At 36.6% G+C, this 22,692-nt stretch overlaps 1 protein-coding gene across 3 annotated transcripts in view; it reads left to right on the top strand.

Moving 5' to 3' along the window:
- The window catches only part of DNAJC13 (DnaJ heat shock protein family (Hsp40) member C13), a 131,357-nt gene that overhangs the window by 57,053 nt on the left and 51,612 nt on the right, over positions 1–22,692 (top strand). For all 3 annotated transcript variants that reach the window (XM_064277333.1, XM_064277334.1, XM_064277335.1), the window contains 14 exons: positions 37–119; positions 2,678–2,831; positions 4,738–4,841; positions 4,927–5,086; positions 6,938–7,000; positions 8,412–8,513; positions 10,558–10,662; positions 11,461–11,663; positions 12,770–12,854; positions 15,994–16,148; positions 16,664–16,709; positions 18,818–18,972; positions 20,423–20,624; positions 22,313–22,428. In XM_064277333.1, the coding sequence (XP_064133403.1) occupies positions 37–119; positions 2,678–2,831; positions 4,738–4,841; positions 4,927–5,086; positions 6,938–7,000; positions 8,412–8,513; positions 10,558–10,662; positions 11,461–11,663; positions 12,770–12,854; positions 15,994–16,148; positions 16,664–16,709; positions 18,818–18,972; positions 20,423–20,624; positions 22,313–22,428 (1,733 nt within the window). The remainder of the gene's footprint in view (positions 1–36; positions 120–2,677; positions 2,832–4,737; positions 4,842–4,926; positions 5,087–6,937; positions 7,001–8,411; positions 8,514–10,557; positions 10,663–11,460; positions 11,664–12,769; positions 12,855–15,993; positions 16,149–16,663; positions 16,710–18,817; positions 18,973–20,422; positions 20,625–22,312; positions 22,429–22,692) is intronic.

Consider the following 22,692-nt stretch of genomic DNA (forward strand, 5'->3'; position numbering starts at 1 on the left):
TCAGATTGAGCACTATGAAGTTTTTTTCTTTTCTAGAATGTAACTCAAAAGCCAGTAGTTCTTCGAAAGAGAAGACAAAGAATAAAAATAGAAGCAAATTGGGATCTCTTCTATTATAGGTAAACTTTGGGCCTCTTTTCTAATGTAGATTAAATTTGTCATTGCCATCAGAGGAATCCTGACAGTTTTCCTTTTCTGGAACTAGTGTTTTATGCCACAGATATTTTTATGCTATCAAGTTCAAGAACTATAACTGTTAAAGTTGGTATGATTAGTGTCGCTTCCATAAAATTAAGGCTTTTTATAGCATGTTGATTGTCTGAAAAGCTAGATTTACTTTAAAAATTTTATTAAGGCTTAGAGATGACTACTATAAAATGCTTTATTAAGGCTTAGAAATAACTGCATACTTCCTTTAAAACTTGGTGGAAATGGAGTCTTAAAAGAGGTTGATGAATTATGCACAACCAGATACCTCCCAGGATGGAAATACTAGGCTTAAAGGCTAAGGACCAGACTCAGGGGACATCTGTGTCAAGTGGCATAGCATAGTGCATAAAAACAATATTCTACATCCTACTTTGGTGAGTAGCATCTAGGGTCTTAAAGTTTGGGTGTAGCCATCAAAGATAAAACTAGTAATCTCTTCCCTTCTGGACTAAAGGAGAGCGAAGAAAACCAAAGACTCAAGGGAGCAATTAGTCCAAAGGATTAACGGACGACATGCACCACAGCCTACACAGCCCTGAGACCGGAAGAGCTAGATGATGGTACCTGGCTACCACTACAGACCCCTCTGACTGGGATCACAATAGAGGGTTCCGAACAGAGTGGGAGGAAAATGTTGAACAAAAAAATCAAATTCATAAATAAAAGACCAGACTTACTTACCTGATAAAGGCTGGAGGAACCCCCAGGACTATGGCCTAAGATGCCCCTCTGACACGGAACTGCAGCAATTCCCAAAAACCACCTTCCAGCTAAAAAATCGACAGACCTATAAAATAAACAACACCTGAAAAGAATGTGCTCCATACGACAGACACTTAATACAAAACCAAAAGGGCAACATTTGCCCAAAAGTAAAGATGAGAAGGCAGGAAGGAGCAGGAAAACCAGACGAAAGGAAATGGGAAACCAAGGGTAGAAATGAGGAGATTGCTGACATAGTGTGGGGATCGCAACCAGTGTAGTGGAACACTCTGTGTACAATTTGTTGAATGAGAACACTAATTTACTCTGTAAACTTACCTAAAACACAATTAAAAAGAGGTGGATAAAGAAAACATATGGAGACTTGTGGGAAATGAGTAAGTTATCTGACCTCATACACATTTCCAGCCTTTCTACTGTGATTACCTTCTACCTCTGCCATCTACTACTACCCCAACCCACCTACACCCATGATGCACACCTCACATAGAAGGGCGTTGTAACAAACATACTTGGGGAGTTGGCCAAACTTCTTCAAAATAACTCAGAGTACTTAGTCTGAAAGCTGTTGTATTAGTCTATTCATCTGATTATACCTAAACTAAGGTGTAATATAAAAGAAAACATGTGATTTGAAAACTTTCCACAGTACTTTTTAAAGTATATAGTAAGTATAGTTAGTATGGTTTGAAGTCTGTGCCATGTTTTTCTTCCTCAGGAATCCTTGAGTTGTGTTGCTCTCATAGGACTTTCTTGGAACTCTGAAATCAGACTATCTAGGAGGATGGCAGACTGAAGCAGGGCCCATCCAACCCCAGTTCAGACTTGTGTCCAGATTAGTGATAATAGTTAAGTTGTTCCAAGAGTACAAGGAAGACATTTTGAAAATCCTCAATCATAGCTTGAGGCAGTTTAGCAGTAATCTTTCTTGGGTCACCTGCAAGTTTCTAATTTAGAATGTTCTTCATCCCACACACTTTACACCCAATAAGCTATAAACTCTTATCCCATCCAGATATTTGACATTTGACAGTAGAGTGATTTTCTGACTGGAATTTGTATTAGGAATAAATACTGAAATTGAAATAATAGTTGATTATTTTGGAATTCACACAGATTTGTTTTGTACTTTAGGTCCATTTTTCTGTCAACAATTTATTATAAATTCTTTCAAACATACAGCAATGATGAAAGAATTTTACAGTGAATTCCTGTATGTATGCCTGCCTACCACTAAGACTCTGCCATTAACACTTAACTACCTTTGGAAACCCTGGTGGCGTAGTGGTTAAGCGTTATGGCTGCTAACCAAAAGGTCGGGAGTTCAAATTCACCAGGTGCTCCTTGGAAACTCTATGGGGCAGTTCTACTCTGTCCTATAGGGTTGCTATGAGTCAAAATCGACTTGGTGGCAGTGGGTTTGGCTTTTTGGTTTTATACTTGCTATGCAGATTTTATTCTCTTTATTTACACTCGCTAAAGTTAATGAAGAGCCCTGGTGATGCAGTAGTTAAGAGCTCAGCTGCTAACCAAAAGGTCCACAGTTCAAATCCATCAGCTGTTCCTTGGAAACCTTTGGGGCGGCTCTACTCTGTCTTGTAGGGTCGCTGCGAGTTTGGTTTTTTGGTTTAAAGTTAATCCCACTGTTTTCTTGTTTATTATAGGATGTATTAAAGAATCTTTTGTTGATTTTATTTTAATGTTTACTGTTTCCTGACTATTTTCTGATTATACGTATATCTAGGTTTAGTCAGGACCATGCCAGGTCAAACCTAATTTGGAATTTCAAAACACGAGAAGAACTGAGAGATACTCTTGAATCTGAAATGAGAGCATTTAATATTGATAGGGAACTTGGTAGCGCTAATGTGATCTCATGGAACCACCATGAATTTGAGGTAAGCTCTAAAATGTTTGCAGTATATTAATCTTTTTTTTTTTAAAAGTAATATTTTTAGAGTGATTTTTCTTTTTTTTTTAGTATTTATAGTTGTGTAACACCTGCCTTTACCTTTCCCCCTTACTAAGTGATCTCATCAACTCTCAGGGCTTCACATGCTTTATATTTGCTCATGGCTCCCAGATTATCTTCTCCTTAGACTTTCTTCCCTATTTCATGCTTTTGTCTGTATATCTAATAAGCATCTAGAATTTACCTACAAAATTGTTCTCCTGTTTTTCCCTTGAACCTACTTAACTTGCAGTCTTCCTGATCTTCGATAATGAGTACTCCATTTTTCTTGTTAAAATTCTTGAAATCATTTTTTTTCTTACACTGCAAATCCAGTTCATCGGCAAAGCCTGCTGAATGCATCTTCCGAACTTACCCAGAATCCAACTCTCTTCTTTCTGCTGGATTGTAGCAATAATGTCATTGTTATGGCTCTTGCCTTCCTACAATCTGTTATCAGGCTTATGACAGCAGCAGTGGAATCTTGTCACTTTTCTGCTTAAAACCCTCTGGTACTCCTACTGCTTTCCACCTCACTTAGTAAAAGTCGAGGTTCAGGATAAGGGTCTGTATACCCCAGCTCGAAGCATTTTCTCTGATCTCATCTCCTACTACTCACCCTCTCTCATTCTGTTTCAGCCACACTGCTTCCTGAAAACACCAAACGTATGTTCTAGCTTCAAGGTTTTTCTGTTTGCTGCACTCTTTGTCTAGAATATTCTTTTTCCTGGATAGCATCATAACTTGTTTTCTTATCTACATCAGGTCTTTTCTTGAATTTCATCATCTGGGTAGGCCTTCCTTGGCCACCCTGTTTAAAAATGCAACCTCTTTACACATATGCACACATACGTTTTTCTCCCTCACTGGTTCCCTGCTTTATTTCCCTCCACAGCACTTATTATTGCCTGACTACCATTTATATATTTTACTTTTGTGTTTGCTGACCCCATGGGGGCAGAAAAATTTATCTGTTTGCTACTCTATTCCCAATGTCTATAACAGACATGTCACACAATGTATCTTTAATAAATAGAAAGGGAGTGAATGAATGTTTAGAATTTATAGAAAGAAAGTAAAATGGATATGTGTCTATTTTGTTTTTTTATAGCTTATATTTTTAAAAATCAGTTATCTTAGGTTTTGGAAAAAGAATATGATAATCAGCCCCTCTGGTCAGGGGATTCTTTTTTGTAATTACTTGCACAGCCTTCCTTGAGGCATGCAGCCTAACTGAATTCAAGGGTCATGGCACTGCCTCATCTCCTGATCTTGGGCTTCTCCCTGATGTATCACCTTCATTCAGTAGCCTGGGGTAATTGGACATGCAGAAAATGAATACTGTACAAAAATATAATGTAAAATGTAGTTGATGTGTTGTAAATCTTGGTCCATCAACAAGAGGTAAGGAGCTGCTGGTAGAGGGAAGACCTGAGGTAGCTTGTGTGAGGTGGGCAAATTGTGGTGATGCAGGACTGTCTATTCCTCACTTGGCTATGACAGGCCAAAAAGGGAATGGAGCAGATTAGATCTTAATTTTTTTTTTTTATTGTTCCCCTGAGCCTTCATTGACACCGTGTAGTCCTGTGACAGTTTCTGTTGGCAAGTTTTACATTTGAAAACTTGATGTGTAATTCAGACTGCTAACATTTAACTGAGGTAATAGATTATATTAACAGTAATGAGTTATCAGATAGTTCAAGAAATGATTAATTTTTTTATTACGAGCTGTCTTATCAAGGAAAGAAAAAAAGTCCTGAATGGAAGGAATTGTAAGAAGCAATTTCTTGTGTGGAAATTGCCAAAAATCCTATTGTAAACTAAAATAATATAATTTGTTTTTATTAATAAAGGTTAGATATGAGTGCCTGGCAGAGGAAATCAAAATCGGAGACTATTACTTGAGACTACTGTTGGAGGAAGATGAGAATGAAGAAAGTGGATCAATTAAGAGATCGTAAGCTACTCTTCATGTCCTGTTATATTTGTTTTCACTTTTGGTCTCATGGCTGATTTTATTAATTTTTTTCTTTTTAACTTAGGTATGAATTTTTCAATGAGCTTTATCATCGTTTCCTGCTCACTCCAAAAGTAAACATGAAGTGTTTATGTTTACAAGCCCTTGCTATTGTTTATGGCAGATGTCATGAAGAAATAGGACCTTTTACAGATACAAGATATATCATTGGAATGTTAGAAAGGGTAAGGATATCACTTAAGGACAGCAATTTGCTAGTGTCATTGAGGTATATGTTAAATTTTTAAACCAGAATTGAAATTCTGTTTGATCCCATTGTTAGTGTAACTTTCTGCATGAGGAGTTTTTCTGGAATTTAGATGACTAGGAAAATGATTAATGCGTTAATGTTTATCCATGTCAGTTTACTTATTTATTTTTTTCAGTTGCTTCTTGTGAACAACTTTAGTGACCTATTTGCCAATCTTTAAATTAATTATGATGAACTGGACAGATGTAAAAGAAATAGTGACTTCTAGAGTTGTATATATTTTGGTTAAATCTTATAAATGATATTAGCGTAACAAAAAACAGTAAAAATTTTTAGAACTGTATCACTAACCAAAAGAAAAGAAACCTTGTACTAGCACATTTTTTTTTTTTTTTTTAGAAAGCTTGTCATTTAACACTTGAGCATGATAAGGAGAGAGGATAATATTATCAATTCATTCATAAAACTCAAATTTGAATGTTAACTCACTTGTTGCAGTATGTATGCTTTGTTTTTTGAACTGTGTTTCTATTCCTTTTATATTTAATGATTTAAATTTAAATTTCAGTGAACTGCCTTAAAGAGAACCATTTCACGAATTTTTAAAATAAACTGTCTTAGTCTGGGCTCTCTAGAGGAGCAAAACCAGTGAAGTGTATTTACTTCAAGGAAATGGCTCAGACTATTGGGGCTGACAAGCGTGGGTCAGGCAGCAGGCTGAAGACCTCTGCTGGCTCATGTGGTTGCAGAGGCTGACAAACCCCAAATCTGTAGGTCAGGCAGCAGGCTGGAGACTTTTGGTGGGCTTACGTCCCAAGAACCAGAAGTCAGGCGACTAGAAGAATGCAGGGTCGAGAGAGAGCAAGCTTTGCCAGAACATCCATTTATATACTGGAGGCAGGCCACACCGCCAGGGAAGCCCCACTTTCAACTGATCTGCTGCTCATATCAGATGACAAAATGGGAGGTGATTATATAGTATCTGCCAAATCGCAGAGAATCATAGCCTAAAGAAGCTGACACATAGCGTTAACCATCACGCTATCTATACTTGTTATAATTGTCTTACAAGTGAATCATGCTTTGTGGATTTGAAAACTGATTCCGAATAAAGTCACATACCTAGGAAGTAACATAACTAGGACAAAAGTCCTTAGATTGTTTGCTGTTAAACTAGATTACACTAACGAATTCTAATTCACTATTATTCCGGTGGAAACCCTGCTGGCGTGGTGGTTAAGTCCTGCGGCTGCTAACCAAAAGGTCAGCAGTTTGAATTCACCAGGCGCTCCTTGGAAACTCCGTGGGGCAATTCTACTCTGTTCTATAGGATTGCTATGAGTCCGAATCGAGTCAACGGCAACGGGTTTGGTTTTTTGGGTTTTTGTAGTGGTAATTGTAGCATACCATTTGTGCTTTTCAGGCAGATGTATTCTTTCTTCTTGGTTTGGTTCATCATGATTTGATTTATGTGAAACATCACTCATCAGTTCTTTAGAATTTTTATTTAATTTGAGAGTCATTTGAACCAATTCTTATCATTTATTTCCATTTTTACATATATCCGTAAAACTATATATTAGTCTTTTTAATGCCTTTAAATATATCTACCTTTTCAGGGAAATTAGATAAGTTATGTTAAATTGCAGAAAACATAAGACTTAGAGGAATTGCAGTTATTGACAGTCTGCTATGATTTTATCCTTAGTGTTGAAAAGATGACCTTATTTCTTACTGGCAGTTGGCTGCCTTTGGTCAGCGATGATAATATCTGAATTTGCTTTTCTGTTCACTTCTGGTTAAGTCCTCCTTTTTTTTTTGATAGTGCACAGATAAACTGGAACGTGATAGGCTGATCCTCTTCCTTAACAAGCTGATCCTTAATAAGGTACAGTACTTTTGCATAAATGTGCTGTTATTTCCAAGTAAACTACATGAGCATTTAACAGAGAGAAATGCTCCCAGTTTGGGTTAATCATCTACAGCTGATTCTTTATCTCCTCTTGAAATCAGAAACCTCGCTGCTCTAACCTCTTGGAGGAAAAAGTTTGTGCAAAATTATCCGCTCTTCATTCTGCCCTAATATTATAGATGCTGAGTAGATTAATGATAATAAAATTATGAGTGGAGGATAATAAAGGATATGTCATTAGCTGACTTCCCTTTAGGGAATCCTTAAGATTAAATTTTAATTAAAATGAATGCTTGACAGAAAAATGCAAAAATTTTTTTTAATTTGTCAGAGTACATTTTTAATAATAAAATGAATTCAAAGAATATAATATCTTCATTTTCCTTTTTTTATATTAGGTGAACTTTTTGTCACTTTAGTTCTTCATCATTTTAAAAGACATTTTAATAGGCTCATGCTGGTTTCTGACAAGAATTCATAGTTGTAATATATAACATTAATTCACAATGTAGGATGTTGGAGTGAAATCTAAGCAAAGTTGTTTTGTTCCTTGTATTTTTGATACTAATACCAACTTGCCTAGTTTTTATCATCACTTTTAATAAATAATACAAATACTTTAAAATGGAGTGTATTTAATAATTCCTAGCAGATTTTAGTTTAAAGTAATTTGTAATCTCTTACTAACATCTGAGAAATTAGCAGTTTTAAGTTTACCAAAAAAAAAAAAAAGGAACATTTAAAAGGCAAATTTTATTTCTGATCATGGAATAAGCTGTTTATTTTTTTGAAAGACCTTGGAAAATGCAGGATATGGAAAAGAAAACTCATCATCCATAATTGTAGAACCAGAAAGTTTATCACAGGTTTTATCCCTGCCAGGCTTTACGGGATACATATGTATATGTATATATATATATGTGTGGGTGTATATATATATGTATATATCGAGGGCACTGGGTTTTTTTGGGTTATATTTTTAGTGGGTTATGTATATATGTATGTATATAGGGGCCCTGCTGGTGCAGTGTTAAGTGTTTGGCTGCTAACCAAAAGGTCGGCAGTGCGAATCCACCAACCTCTTCTTGGAACCCCTGTGGGCCAGTTCTACTCTGTCCTTTAAGGTTGCTATGAGTTGGAATCAACTCGATGGCAACGGGTTTTTTATATATATATATATATATATATATATATGTATATGTGTGTGTGTATATATGTATTTTTTCTTCAAAATATATATTCAAAAATATACTTAAGAAAAAAATTTAGGTGATTTCTTTGTAATACAGTTTTTTGATATTCTCCTCTTTGAAAGCCTTTTAGGTAGTAGTACCTCTTGGAGAGAAAGGTTTTAGATTATGTGAAAAGGTTTGTTTTCTTCTTCCAGCAAAATGTTAAGGACCTGATGGATTCCAATGGAATTAGAATCCTTGTGGATTTGCTCACGCTTGCCCACCTCCATGTGAGCAGAGCCACAGTACCCCTGCAGGTATGTATGCTTATCTAGGTAAAGATCATCGAAATCGGAAAACACATCAATGTATGTGGTTATGAGTGTATTTCTCCAATAATTATGATGGTACTAATGCAGAGGAGATTAATTCACATGCAAAAAAGTGAAGCCTTTATAAGAACCATCCAAAATAGTGATGATCCAGTTTTATTTTTCCAATAGCTCTTTTGTCTTTTATTACATCTCTAAATGTGGCTTATTTTGAGGCAACGTGTGACCTTTAGGATTTAAGCTGAAGTCATCAGTTATGTAACTAGGACTTTTAGCATTGAAACCATCGAGACTATATTTTTGCCTTGAGAAATCTGGGGGCCTTATTGAAAGCAACCAACAAGAGGGCAAAATGGCAAGTCTCTAATGAAAGACCTCTTCTGATACCTAAGTTATAGAAAGGATCTGTGTTTAGTTTGTTGCTGATTGTTTTTGATGTTACGTTTTGTTTTTGCTTCATCTCCTGCCGTGAGATATGCCATGTTAGATTTTGGTTGAATTGTCAACAAAAGTGCTATTTGAGCTCCCGGACACCCTTTCAGCTCAGTAATGAAATCGCTCCTGAGGTTCGCCTTTCAGCCAAAGATTGGACAGGCCCATAAGACAAAACGAGACTAAAGACGCACACTAGTCCACGGGTAGGGACTAGGAGGAGGCAGGAGGGAACAAGGCACACACCAGTCCACGGGTAGGGACTAGGAGGAGGCAGGAGGGAACAAGGCGCACACCAGTCCACGGGTAGGGACTAGGAGGAGGCAGGAGGGAACAAGGCGCACACCAGTCCACGGGTAGGGACTAGGAGGAGGCAGGAGGGAACAAGGCGCACACCAGTCCACGGGTAGGGACTAGGAGGAGGCAGGAGGGAACAAGGCGCACACCAGTCCACGGGTAGGGACTAGGAGGAGGCAGGAGGGAACAAGGCGCACACCAGTCCACGGGTAGGGACTAGGAGGAGGCAGGAGGGAACAGGAAAGCTGGTAACAGGGAACCCAGTGTTGATATGTCATGGGGTTGTTAACCAGTGTCATGGAATGTGTGTACTGACTGTTTAATGAGAAACTAGTTTGTTCTGTAAACGTTCATCTAAAATACAATAAAAACTTTTTTAAAAAGTGCTATTTGAATGTTTAGAATATGGCATTTTCTATCATCAGGTATCAGTAGTAATAATTATAATGCTTGTATCACCATACAGTGTGTACCAGGTACTGTCCTGATACAGTAATGTATTAGCTCTTTAAATCCTCCAATATCCATATGAAGCGGGTACCATCGTTATTCCCATTTTATAGAGAAACAGACAGGCTAGGTGTATTGCTCGAAGTCGCCCGGTCACTGGCAGAACCCGGAAGCCTATGTTCTTTACTGTACCTCGCTATACGAGTTTTAACTGAAAACCAATAATTAGGAGAGTATTTAAAATGTATGTTATAATAAAATATTCTAACTGCATAAAAATTCTTATCCTGGATTCTCATAAAGCATGTATAAAGTTACAAGAATTAATCTGCGGTGAGAGTAATAGATTGAAACTAAATGTTTAAAACCACTGAAAACTTGCCAGCTGGCATTTCACTCTGCATGGTATGATTTCAGATTCTTAGGAAAGCTTTTACTTGTCATGAGCTTTTTTCCCCAAAACAACTTCAGCTTTCCGAGCATGGTGATTTGAGGTTAATGGTGAATGCTAATTTATATAGCTTTGTGCAATATTCTTTGCTACTACAGCTTTTGTGTCCTGAAAATTTATGACTGTAGGAATGTAGATGTCTTTGAATTTAGCTCAGATTGCTGGGCAGATTTAGGAAATTATTTACTTCAAAGGCAATTAACAAGGAAATAGTTTTTTTGGACTATTAGGTTAGATACCGAATCCTTAACTCTTAAAATAAGATCACTTAAAAATTGAGGTGAATTTCTAAAAGGATATAAGCTGAAAATAAATGGTACCGTTTAATTTTGTTTTATGACAGTGTCTGCTCCCTCAGGTTTTTGTCTCGGTAAATAACTAAATCTTTTTAAAACTTAGAGCAATGTAATCGAAGCTGCCCCAGACATGAAGAGAGAGAGTGAAAAGGAGTGGTATTTTGGCAATGCAGACAAAGAACGGAGTGGCCCGTATGGGTTTCATGAGGTATGTGTTGTGGAGAACGTTTTTCTAAAGGCCTCAGCCTTCCTTCTATTCTTCCGCTTAGCACTCAGATACCCGTTGCCGTGGAGTCGATTCAGACTCATAGCGACCCTATAGATGTGAAATATTTCTCAGGTATGATTTGAATCACTGTCATCAGCTCCAAGGACTCTTGGTACTCCATTACCACACGAAGGATTAGATTGCATTTCTAGAAAAACGCACACACAAAATCACATCTTCGAATCTTACTGTTTAAAGCTGTTATTACAGAGGTGGCACTCCATAATGAATTTTATATATTAATTCCCACCTTAATAATTCTATCAGACTATAATGCGTCTCTGTGGTATTAATAGTAATTTTTAATACGCAGTCTGAAATTGCTGATAGAGTCCAAGAACTAAGGGCAGTGCCTGCTGAACGTCTTCCCAGATCTGATCCTGCCTTCTCAGGCTCAGCCTCCCAGGCTTCGTCCCTTTGGAACTTGGCTAAAAATAGTTTTATAGGGGACAGAGCTTTCTGCTTGTATATAATTTGTTCATTTTACAATCTGCCGACCGTTTTCACTCTTTCTAGTATTCCTTATGCTTTGCAGTTTAATGACTACATGGCTGTTTTTCTTGTTTTAATAGTCAAATTCGGGTTCCTGAAGGCCTGCCCACAAAAGCTGGTTGTTATTGTTGTTTTTAATAGTGAACTTGCATGTTTATTTCATAGTTTAGTATGAATTTACTTTGAAATAGAAATTTTTTTCATTTCATTTATCAGTTTGTAACCATGATGCCTCTGTCCATTTAGATGCAAGAATTGTGGACCAAAGGAATGTTAAATGCAAAAACCAGGTGCTGGGCTCAAGGCATGGACGGCTGGCGACCACTGCAGGCCATACCCCAGCTTAAGTGGTGTCTGTTAGCCAGTGGGCAGGCTGTACTGAGTGAGACTGACCTTGCCACCCTTACACTCAACATGTTAATAACAGTGTGTGGATATTTCCCAAGCAGGTAAAATGCAACTGAGCACTTCCATGATGAACAGGAACTCTTAAAACACCTTGTTCTCCCTGTTTATGTAGGTTATTCTTCAGTTATGGAATGAGATTACTCTGGTGAATTAGAACAAAAATGTCCAAATTTGTGGCCTTGGGAGAATGCTGCTTTTGCTATTGGAGCTTTTTGGAAAAATAAAAACAAAATATTAAAAAACCCTGATATAAAGAAATAATTTGCAAATTCTATTGATAAAGTGACTAAAAAGTGACTTTCTCTGTGAGACCTCAGATAATATTACAAAATTGAGGCTCAATAACTGTACTCCAGCAAAAATAACAGTTAATAGGATTTATGTGAATCAGAGATGGACATTTTAGATAACTCGTCATTAGCAAACTCAGCACAGACAGCGACGAGTAGTGGCTCCCACGTCAGGGTGACCGTTCTCGGTGTAGAACTTGAGTCTAGGCCAACATCTTGTCCCCACCTGACTAGTGAAGGTGAGATTTTGTTCCCCGTTGGTAATTGTAATTATAACTTTCGCATGGAACTTTTTGATCTTTGTAAAATATTTGCGTATACCTGATTTTGTTTTATTGCGATGCTAATGATGGCAGTTACTGAGAAACTATCACATGTTTAATAATGCTTGAGGTTTCCGTGGCTCCAGTTCTCTTTAAAAATCAGATCAGACTTAAATTATAAAATTAGTATTTAGAAGTAATGTAGCATTAGCATTAAGGCCGTACTTGGAAGATATTTAGAGGAGTTAAGGTTTAAATTTATGTGACAAAGTTTGACATGCCCTTTGGGGGGAAATATCCACTGGCACTGTGTTGGACAGCACCAAGTTTAATCAATTAAATAATAAATAAGAGTCTTTGGCTCTTCTAGGGTACTGTTTTTCAAGGAAATCTTATGGAAGGAAATGAAGCCCTATTAAGCAACCAAATAGATTTAAACCAAAATACCTAATCATGTTCCCAGCTGTATGAGAGCTTAGTCTTCATTAACAAAAAAGTAAGGTAACTGCTTCATGCCTAGTAGAATACCATATGCTCTGAAAATACAAATTTTATTAAACATATTAAATGTTCACCTTAGAAAATATTTTCTAGGGATCAAGATAATGCCATCATTCGGCCCTTACCCAGAGTGAAAAGACTGCTGTCAGACAGCACTTGCCTTCCCCATATTATTCAGGTATGTTACTTTTGTTTTCAAACTGAGTAGTAATTTAAGAATCATTTACCCTTAGGTAATTTCATTATGAGCCTCAGTCCTTGTTTTATTTGAAACCGTCTGAGTCCTGGATCACATTTATTTCATTTACTCTTAGTTGAATTGACATTCTGAGTACTGTATACTGTAGAAGATTGTGTATCCAGGTATCCAAACATGAGTAGCATCTGACTCCAGAATTATTCTAAAAGAAATTTATTATCTATTCTTAAAATCACACCCTTATAAAAATTGAAAGGTGATTATTCCAGTTTGTGGTGCATATTGGTATTGTGACTACTGGGAAGCACCAGCAGGCCACAGATGTGGACGTGGTGGTTTGGATCTTGAGAAATATTCACAGCAGATTCACTAGGTTATGCCTCAGGTTTTGACTATTCTGGGTTATATGTTTTCATGGGTAGCAGTCTACTGAAAGCTTTGAATTGGAATTATGTAGGATACACCAAGGTATCTTCAAATTTTTTATTTCATTTAAATCAGTCTGCCCTTTTGGAATGAAACTGTGTATACCCCATAATTAGCAGGTCCCAGAGGTTTTATGTAAATGTGTTCCTCCTGTCTATTCTGTTGTCAAATCTATTTTTTAAAATTAATCACACATGGCTTAACTGTAAGATCTGTGCCAATAACTTGTACAGTTTTTGTCTTATCAGTTGTATATTGATGTATTTATATTTTTACAATTGTGTATTATACTGCATAAGTGCTTGGGGGCAGGGGTGGTTCAGTGGTAGAGTTCTCGATTTCCATGTGGGAGACCCAGGTTTGAATCCCAGCTACTGCACCTCTTGTACAGTCACCGCTTATCTGTCAGTGGTGTGTCTGTGTAAGTCGCTGGTAATGACAAAGACTTCTGAATATGATAGTACCTTACCAACCTGTTTTACCAACTTCTGTTATTTAAGCATACCAGCATTTCAAAATTTTTGTCATTTTCCTAGTGTGACGGTTCTGTTTATACCATTAAACAAAACAGCACTGCAGTTTTTGCTTCTTCTAAACCACTACCACTTTATGCCCAGTGGACCATGTAACTGCGTATGTGAGGTGGTCCAAAGGAAAGGGGATTCATTTTCTGTGTTGAACCTTCCTCTCAATGTGTAGATAAATCCTATGCTTAGAAAATCAACCACTTCCTAAACATTTTTCCACAACTTGCAAAACAAAACAAAAAAGGAAGAAAGTAAATGCAGACAGCATTCAATTTTAGGCCAGAAAGGGATTACTGAAAAACTTCTAAGATTACATGGTCAGCATAACGGAGCCCTGGTGGCACAGCAGTTAAGTGTTGGGCCGCTAACCAAAAGGTCAGCAGCTTGAATCCACCAGCTGCCTCTTGGAAACCCTGTGGGGCAGTTCTCTGTCACCTTGGGTCACTAGGAGTCAGAATCGACTTGATGGTCGTAGGTTTGTTTTTTTTTTGATCAGGATAACATGAAACTAAGCTATTTGAACCAAAATTTTTAATAATACTTAAACTATTGAAGCAATCCAGGAGAAGAATTTTATTGTTAGATCTAGCTTCTTTCAAAAGCGTATGCCTCCTACATTTTTTATACTAGGTTTTAAAATATTTTTTAGTAGTTAGTTAACTTTCTGTATTCTGGGAGATGTTAATCTTGCCCAGCACAGTTTGGTAGCTGCAGTAGTATTTAGGAACATACTATATTGTTGGTAAGGAATTTCTGTACTTCATTTGACTTTAAGGCAATCACCACTTGATATAGTTTTACTCTTTGACATAGCTTCAGAATTTTCAGTGTGGTCTAAGATACAGTGGGAGGCCCTGCATGGTGCAAATGGTAAGTATGCTCGGCTGCTAACGGAATGGCTGGCAATTCAAATTGAGTCTGTACAGAGGCACCTTGGAAGAAAGGCCTGGTAATCCAGTGCTGAAAAATCAGCCATTGAAAACCTTGTGGAGTGCAGTTCTACTCTGATACGCATGGGGTTACCATGAGTTGGAATCAACTCCGTGGCAAATTTTTTTTTTTTTTTTTGAAGATATATTGAGTGACAGTCTGGGGTTTTCTGGTATAGTTATAATTTCAAATATTCTGGATTTTTTGCCTGTTAATTTCCATATTATGTGCTAAAGGGATGTCAAGTCTCATGCTACAACTGGTGTTAATGTGAAGGAAAAGCCTGTGTGAATATATTTCAATTTTTTCCTTTGTAGAATACATAGTACTAAACACCTAATCTAAATACCTTGTTGAACAGGTAAGACACTAAGACACAGAACTTTAAGTTAGGTATTTAAAGACGTGTAGCTGTTCAGTGTCACATCTGAGTCTAGAACTTTCACCTAATCTGAGCTAGTACTTCCTCCTTGTTATTATAATTTTTTCTATTGGTAGCATTTGATCCAGAATTGGGGACTCTGTGGGAACAAGTGTTAATAGAAAATTGAAATGCCAATTTTATTAAGATTTGTAGGTAAAACTTATTAAATGTGTTTATCAAATGTCCATTCGTAGTAGCTGTCCGTAGTTTTTATTAGCCCAGATTCAGTGTGGTAGTCCCAGAAAGTCTCTTCAGTATTTCTAGCCCAAATTTCTAGAGGCCACATTTTCTGGTAACTGTTTACGCTCTTGACCTCTCCTTCTCTTCTAGATGTATTTCTTTGTACTATTTCATTCATAAGTTTTCTTTGTTCTGCTCTTTGAATTCTCAAATAGGCTTCGGGAGATTGTTCTTGTCACCTGGACTGAAACTAACCAAAAACGTAACCACTTTCCCTTTCCCTTCTATCATTAACAGAGGAGTCTATGCAGGAAGATTCTTGCACCAGAAGCAGTTCTGTCTGTACTCATGAAAAAACTAGTGTCAGGCATGTTTGGGTTTCTTCTGAATATGTTTTGATCTATTCTCCATATCTATATTATTATCCCTTTATTATATGTTATAGGAATCATTCTTTCAGATTTTGTGGGAGCTGGGCAGATAAGCTTACTGAATCCCATGGACTTTTGGTTTATAACTGACTACACACAAACCATAACCGTAGCATATGAAATACATAAACCTAAAAGGAATGATGATATTGTAGGTTATTTTTGCTAATAACCAAAATATTTTCTTATTTTTTTTTTAGCTACTGCTGACCTTTGACCCTATCCTTGTTGAAAAAGTTGCTATTTTGTTACATCTTATCATGCAAGATAACCCGCAGTTGCCTCGTCTTTACCTGAGTGGAGTATTTTTCTTTATCATGATGTACACAGGTTCCAACGTGCTTCCTGTTGCTCGGTAAGAACTGTAATGGTAACCTAGTTAAGTTTTTATCTGAATTCTACAGGGGCAGATTGATTTTGCCAGATTTTTTGTATGTCATTGCTTTTATTAAATTTTTCGTTATAAAAGTTGTTTGGCTACATGTCTGAAAATTTGGAGGGTTGAAAAATAGGGAAAAATAATACTCAGAATTTCACCACTTTACCACATACAACAAAAATTTTATTGTCTAGTATTTTAATATGCATATTTGATATATTGGACATGTAATTTTACATTTTGCCTTTTCTTAAAATGGTTTGTACAGTTATTACATAATCTTAATATGACCATAACTAAAATTGTTTTCTAATTCATTTAAGCTCTTGCCTTAATTAGAAATTAAATAATTTGGGATATGAATTTATAAGTTGCCCTTTGTGGCTTTTCTTTGCGTGTATGTACGTGTGTATGATCTGGTCTTTAGAAAATTGATGTTACTAAAACTAATGAATTCCTATATCTGACAAGTAATTTATTTTTCTTTCTAGGTTTTTGAAGTACACACATACGAAACAGGCTTTCAAGTCAGAGGAGGTAAGCCAAGTTAGTCTACTGAGTATATAACTTAACGCTCGGTAAACTGTGAAGTTTCATGAGCTGTGCATGTTTACTGGCTTGCCTTTTTATTTATTTATTTTTCCAACTCTTCTCTGTGTTTATTTTTCACATTTTATTTTGCCTTAGGTGAAAGTTTATGTATTACCTTTTACTAGATTTTAAGCGTTCGAGGGCAGGTGTTGTTATATTTAGCTTTTACATTCCTTATGGTACCTTACATATAGAAAGTCTAAGCTAATCTTTTTAAAATGAAAATAAACATTGCCCATTAAATTTAATATTGAAATTGCAGGTGTGAATTGTAATCTGACATCTCTGTGAATGCAATTTGTTCTCCTTGTGTTAAACTTAGATTAGTGATTTTTATAAGTTACATGCTTAACTATATAACTTATACTCAGTCAGCTAAGATTCAGTAAGACTTCAGCCTTTTTTGTTCAGACCTGAAGGTGACAGAAGTGCTAGGTTTCTCTTTTGAAGCTGCTTAATTTTTCAGGTGCTCCCAAGTGTTCTTGGCATTTAACTGCAGAAGAAAACTAGGGATCCAAGAAAGGATGAGACTTATCCAGGTAGCTTTGACAACCTGAAACTTTATACCTACCTTTTACAAAAAAATGTTTATTGTCAGTATATAATTGAAAGATGTTTAGAAACTTGTGCAAATTGACTGTTCATTGATTTTTGGATTTTGTCAAGAGCAAAAGAATAACCAAAACTAGACCGCTGTTTGGAAGACTAATCAAGGAATGTTACATCACCTTGACAATAGACACTTGGCCAAACTGCAGGCTTAGAAAGCAGCTAGTGAAGCCCTAAAAAGCAGTTAGTGTGTCTCATAGTATTAAATGATGCCTGTGACAGTAAAATTTCCACAGCTTTATACAAATAGAAAATGAGAATATAAAAAAAGTCAAGAAATTACCTCTAATGCTACCACCTTAATGTAGCATTTTGAGTAATTTTTGGCATTTTTTTCTTCCTTTTTTTTCTGTGCAGTTATACGTATGTAATCTTTTTTTTAAATTTTACAGTATTAGAAACTATATACATCATTTCACCTAACAATATGTTGAGTATTTACAGCAAAACCGTATTTATAGAAAATCTGAATGTAGGCAAGAAGGGCAAGTAGTTAACTATTACAAATAGAAGGGATCTGTTTTGATTCTCTTAAAGCAGTGTGTCTAAAAAGACATGGCAAAAATAATAATAGCTAAAGAATTGTGGAAGTCACCTTCTGCTTTCTTAAATTATACGTACATATTGGTAATGGATAGTAAGCAATAACTTTGAAATCATCTTCAGCACAAAGGCTAATTATTTAGGAGCCTGGCAGTTGTAGTCTTGCTCTCAGAAGTGCAGTTATTCCCTTAACTTCATCCCCACACAGAATTGGGATTTTCATCTTTGCAGTTGGCCTATACGTTGTATTTCTTATTCATGTTTCTAACAATTTTTCAGCTGTGATGTAGGAATTATCAAATGATAGTATTCTAAAGAACAGAACAAGCAGTTTTTCACCTACAAGTTTAACACATAGCAAATTTATGGCCTTCATTAACAAGAAATCTAAAAATATTTATCTTCTAATTTGCCTTTGTGCCAGGTGGTAAAACCATGTCTGCATTTTCCCCCTTCTGTTTGTCATGTACTGGAGAAGTAAAACATCCTCAATTTGCCTAAAAGGAAATTAGAAAAAATTTATAATAGGTTTTTGCCTCTAAGGTTTTATTTCTATCAGGTGAAGAAATGAGTTTAAAAATAAAAAGTATGATCATTAGCTTGACTCTGTTGGCCAGCCAGAGGATGTGGAGTTCTAAATACAGTTAAATATAAGTACTTTGAATAAAAATTCTCGCCGTATTTCCTGAGGGCAGGCTCTTTAAGGCCTTGCCTTTTCAGGAAAGTTTATACCAGATACCTTCCATTCTGCATTTTGTCTTGTTTCCATCTAAATTTCCAAAGCATAAAGCAGTTTCTTCCAGCTTGCTCTTCAAGTGTTCTCTAGCTATAACTTATTTCTTAGAAAATTGAAAGATAACTTCAGAGTTTCTGACTACATTTTGTTTTGTTTTGTTTTAAAGACAAAAGGACAAGATGTTTTTCAAAGGAGTATACTTGGGCACATCCTACCTGAAGCAATGGTTTGTTACTTAGAAAATTACGAACCTGAGAAGTTTTCTGAGATTTTTCTAGGAGAATTTGATACTCCAGAAGCAATTTGGAGTAGTGAAATGAGGTAAATAGCCAGTTGATTGATTGACTTTTTTTTTTTTTTTACTTTTTAAAAAATTGAGGTGAAATTCACATAACGCATTTAGTGCCTTCACAGTGTTGTATGTCTACCACCTCTATCCAGTGACGGATTATATTTTTATACCCAGAACCTTTGCTACTTGCTGCTTGGCTTGATGGTGTTCAAAGAAATGCTTTCACTAGTCCCATAAGCTACAGCTAATCCCAGGTTCATGGTGCCAAATCAGGTGTATGTGATAAGTTTTGACAAGGTCTTAAGCTTTTTTCCTTCTCAGTTCTAGCGTGGTTTAACAAAATTGCTATTACCTTAATAGAGCTGTATGTAAGGGTACGACCTATTACCACTGAACTGGTTATAGTTTAATCAATAAAATGATAATATTTATGTAGGGGGTACGTAGGGATAAAATCAACACACACACACACACACCCTGGGAATTTGGATATAAGATTTTAATCCACTAAGTAAAAATTATGTCCACACAAAATGAGTCTGAGCAGAGATAATCTAAAATCATTTTAGAATGAGGGTTCCCTGCCAGCATTTTTTTACTTTAGTCTAAAGGTTAATATTCCTAAAGAATGTTCTTATTAGGAGGGGAAGGTCATAGGAGAAACCTCTGGAAACTCAGAAAAAGGAGAGGCCCAGAAGCAGGAGATGGCAGTGTCCAGCCAGACTGTCCAGGAAAGACTTGGCACTTCATAGTTCCATTGTCAAGGCCTCCTCTTTGTGGAGAATCCCTGTCCTCTTAGTCCTTTTGGGCTGACTCATGCCCAGTATACCACCTGGTTATCACTTGACTTCTTGGGTAGGTTAACCTATAGGCTTGGCATGTTCTAGCCACCAATTTGAATATATTCTGTGTGACAGTCATATTTTTCATTGGAATCAAATGTACACAATCATGAATAAGTTAGCAATACCATTTTTCTATGCCATTTTTTTTCTCCTGAGATTGGTTAGTCTGAGTCCCCATCTAAAAGATCTACATCTCTATGTACTGGCCAAGTCAAGTTTTTGCTTACCCTACCGTGGTAAGTTAAGTAAAATTAATACCATGTAGTGAGCTTTTTTGGGGTGATAGCAAGCTTGAATTCCCTGGGTATACCCTTATGAATGCAGACTCAATCCATTTGATCTTCTGATACCTAATTTTTCAGTAGAAAAGTCGGGGAGTACCGGCCTTTTCTTCCATGGTCTTCTTTACAGATAAGTGTTCAGAAAGGAGATTTTTACTGTCTCCATTGAGTATTTTTATATAATATATTTAGAATACCCTGAATAACATCCTTATGAGCTCTCAATGCAGACCAATAATGGAGTTACTCTAAGAGTTCCATGTAACCTCCTCACATGATTACCTATCTTAACCTTCTCTTTAAAATAAATTAATTCTTTCATAACGGTTGAATGGAGGTTTTTATAATTGTAGGCGCCTCATGATAGAGAAGATTGCTGCCCATCTTGCCGATTTCACACCTCGTCTTCAGAGCAACACAAGAGCACTTTATCAGTATTGTCCCATCCCAGTTATCAACTATCCACAGCTAGAAAATGAACTGTTTTGTAATATTTATTATCTCAAACAACTTTGTGATACACTCCGGTTTCCAGATTGGCCAATTAAAGATCCGGTAAGTCAGCAGATTAACTTGTACTTTCTTAAACCATAAAAAAGAAGCCCTGATGTTGCAGTGGTTAAGTGCTCGGCTGCTAAGTGAAAGTTCATCTGCTGTGCAGGACAAAGATGTGGCAGTCTGTTCATGTAAAGATGACAGCTCTGGGAACCCTATGGGGCGGCTCTACTCTGTCCTGTAGGGTTGCTGTGAGTTGGAATCGACTCGATGGCAGTGGGTTTTTTGGTTGGAAACCGTAAAAATAGCCTCTAACCATTTCTGGATGTTTCTTCCTTCTGTGATAAGAAGTAATCAGTTTCCTTAATTATTCCCTCTTACTTAAGCACTGTGCAGCTCTTAGTGTAGTTTGAGGTATTTGGTTAAATCCCAAACTGAAATGTAATTTTTAAAGGAAATATTAAGAACTTTACAGTCTTGATCTTTTGTAACAAGGGGAAAAAAACTTAATTTCATGTGTGTAATGCAATTATGTGCTGTAATAGCTTGACAGAAACTTGTCTGTATAGCAGAATGGGTAAGGTCACAGATGTTGGAGTTAGACAGTTTGGGTTGAGTCACAATTTGGCCATTAATAGGTCTGTATCACATTGGGTATGTTGCTTGACTTCTCTATACCTTAGTTCTCATCTCTAAAATGGCAATAATGATAGTAACCATCTCATGTCATGATTGCGAAAAAAAAGTGAGAATTCACATGATAAACTTTGCATAGTTGCTGGCAGACACAGGAGGTAATAAATGCTACCTGCTCCTTTGTGTAGCAGTATGTGCTGTCTCCCTGGCCACAGTGCCCTTGGGGTCCCCCTCCAGCCTGAGCCCTTGGCTATCTGCTGGAGCCTGGAATAAAGTAGACATGGGTGCCCATGTTCTGTTATTTCGGCAGAGGTTATACCATTATCCTTACAATGTAAAAGATTTCAGAACAATTGCTATTTGTACCACAAGCCACTGTCACTTTGTAGTGCTATGAACAGGCAGGTAGACTGTGATACTTGTTCTGGATGCAACATGAGATAGTAGAAAAAGTATGAGCTTTTTAGTGAGACCTGGGTTTGAATCCAGCTCCACTGCTTATTAACTGGGAAACGTGTGACTACCTCACGGAATCTCAGTGTTCTCATATACTATTGTAATTTTATAGAAGAATGAAATCAGCTGCCCTGCTAAGAAGGTGATTTTAATTGGTTACACCTATTCCTTGCTTCCCAACTATTTCATTATTCAACGTTTCACATTTATGACAATAGTAAAAAATATACTATCCAGCTATTTTGTGTATTAACCATGTATGTCTGGCAGTATTGAATGCTGAGGTGTGAAGCGAGAGTAACACTGGCTGTGATGGTTATGAGTCAACTTGGCTGGACCATGGTTCTCAGTGGTTTGGCAGTTATGTAAGGATGTAATTTGGCAGTTGTGAAATGATGTAGTCATCCTCCATTTTGTGATCTGATGTGGTCAACCTTTTTTGCGTAATGCCAGTTTTTGCATAACAACCTGGTCTTTGGAACCTAACCATGTCGAAAAGTGAGAAGTGGGTATATTTGTATTTCAGAAAGCTGGCTAATTGAGTAGCCTAGAAATGTCAATTTAAGTACATATACACTAGAATTGTATAACTTAAAAATTATATTTTGAAATATTTTTATTTTAGTAGATATAAATTTTAACCCTCTGTCTTTAAGGTTAAGCTTCTAAAAGATACCCTTGATGCCTGGAAGAAGGAAGTAGAAAAGAAGCCACCTACGATGTCAATAGATGATGCTTATGAAGTGCTTAACCTCCCCCAAGGACAGGGGCCGTGAGTTATTTTCAGTATTACCATAGTACTCGTCTGTTTTCCCTTAAAATATCATGTCAAATATATATTGTTGTTAAACCAACAATTAAAAAAATTTTTTTACCTGTTCTTTGATAAACATACAGAGGAATAACTGTATGGAACTATCCACGTGATTTTTCACTACTGCAAATTTATTAGCAGGACGCCTTCTTCTGTTATTGCTATTACAATCGTTGCTCTCTACTGATTGAAATAATGTGTGCAGTGTGTCTGGAACCATAT

This window comes from Loxodonta africana, chromosome 27 (assembly GCF_030014295.1).
Source record: "Loxodonta africana isolate mLoxAfr1 chromosome 27, mLoxAfr1.hap2, whole genome shotgun sequence".
Classification (NCBI taxonomy): domain Eukaryota; kingdom Metazoa; phylum Chordata; class Mammalia; order Proboscidea; family Elephantidae; genus Loxodonta; species Loxodonta africana.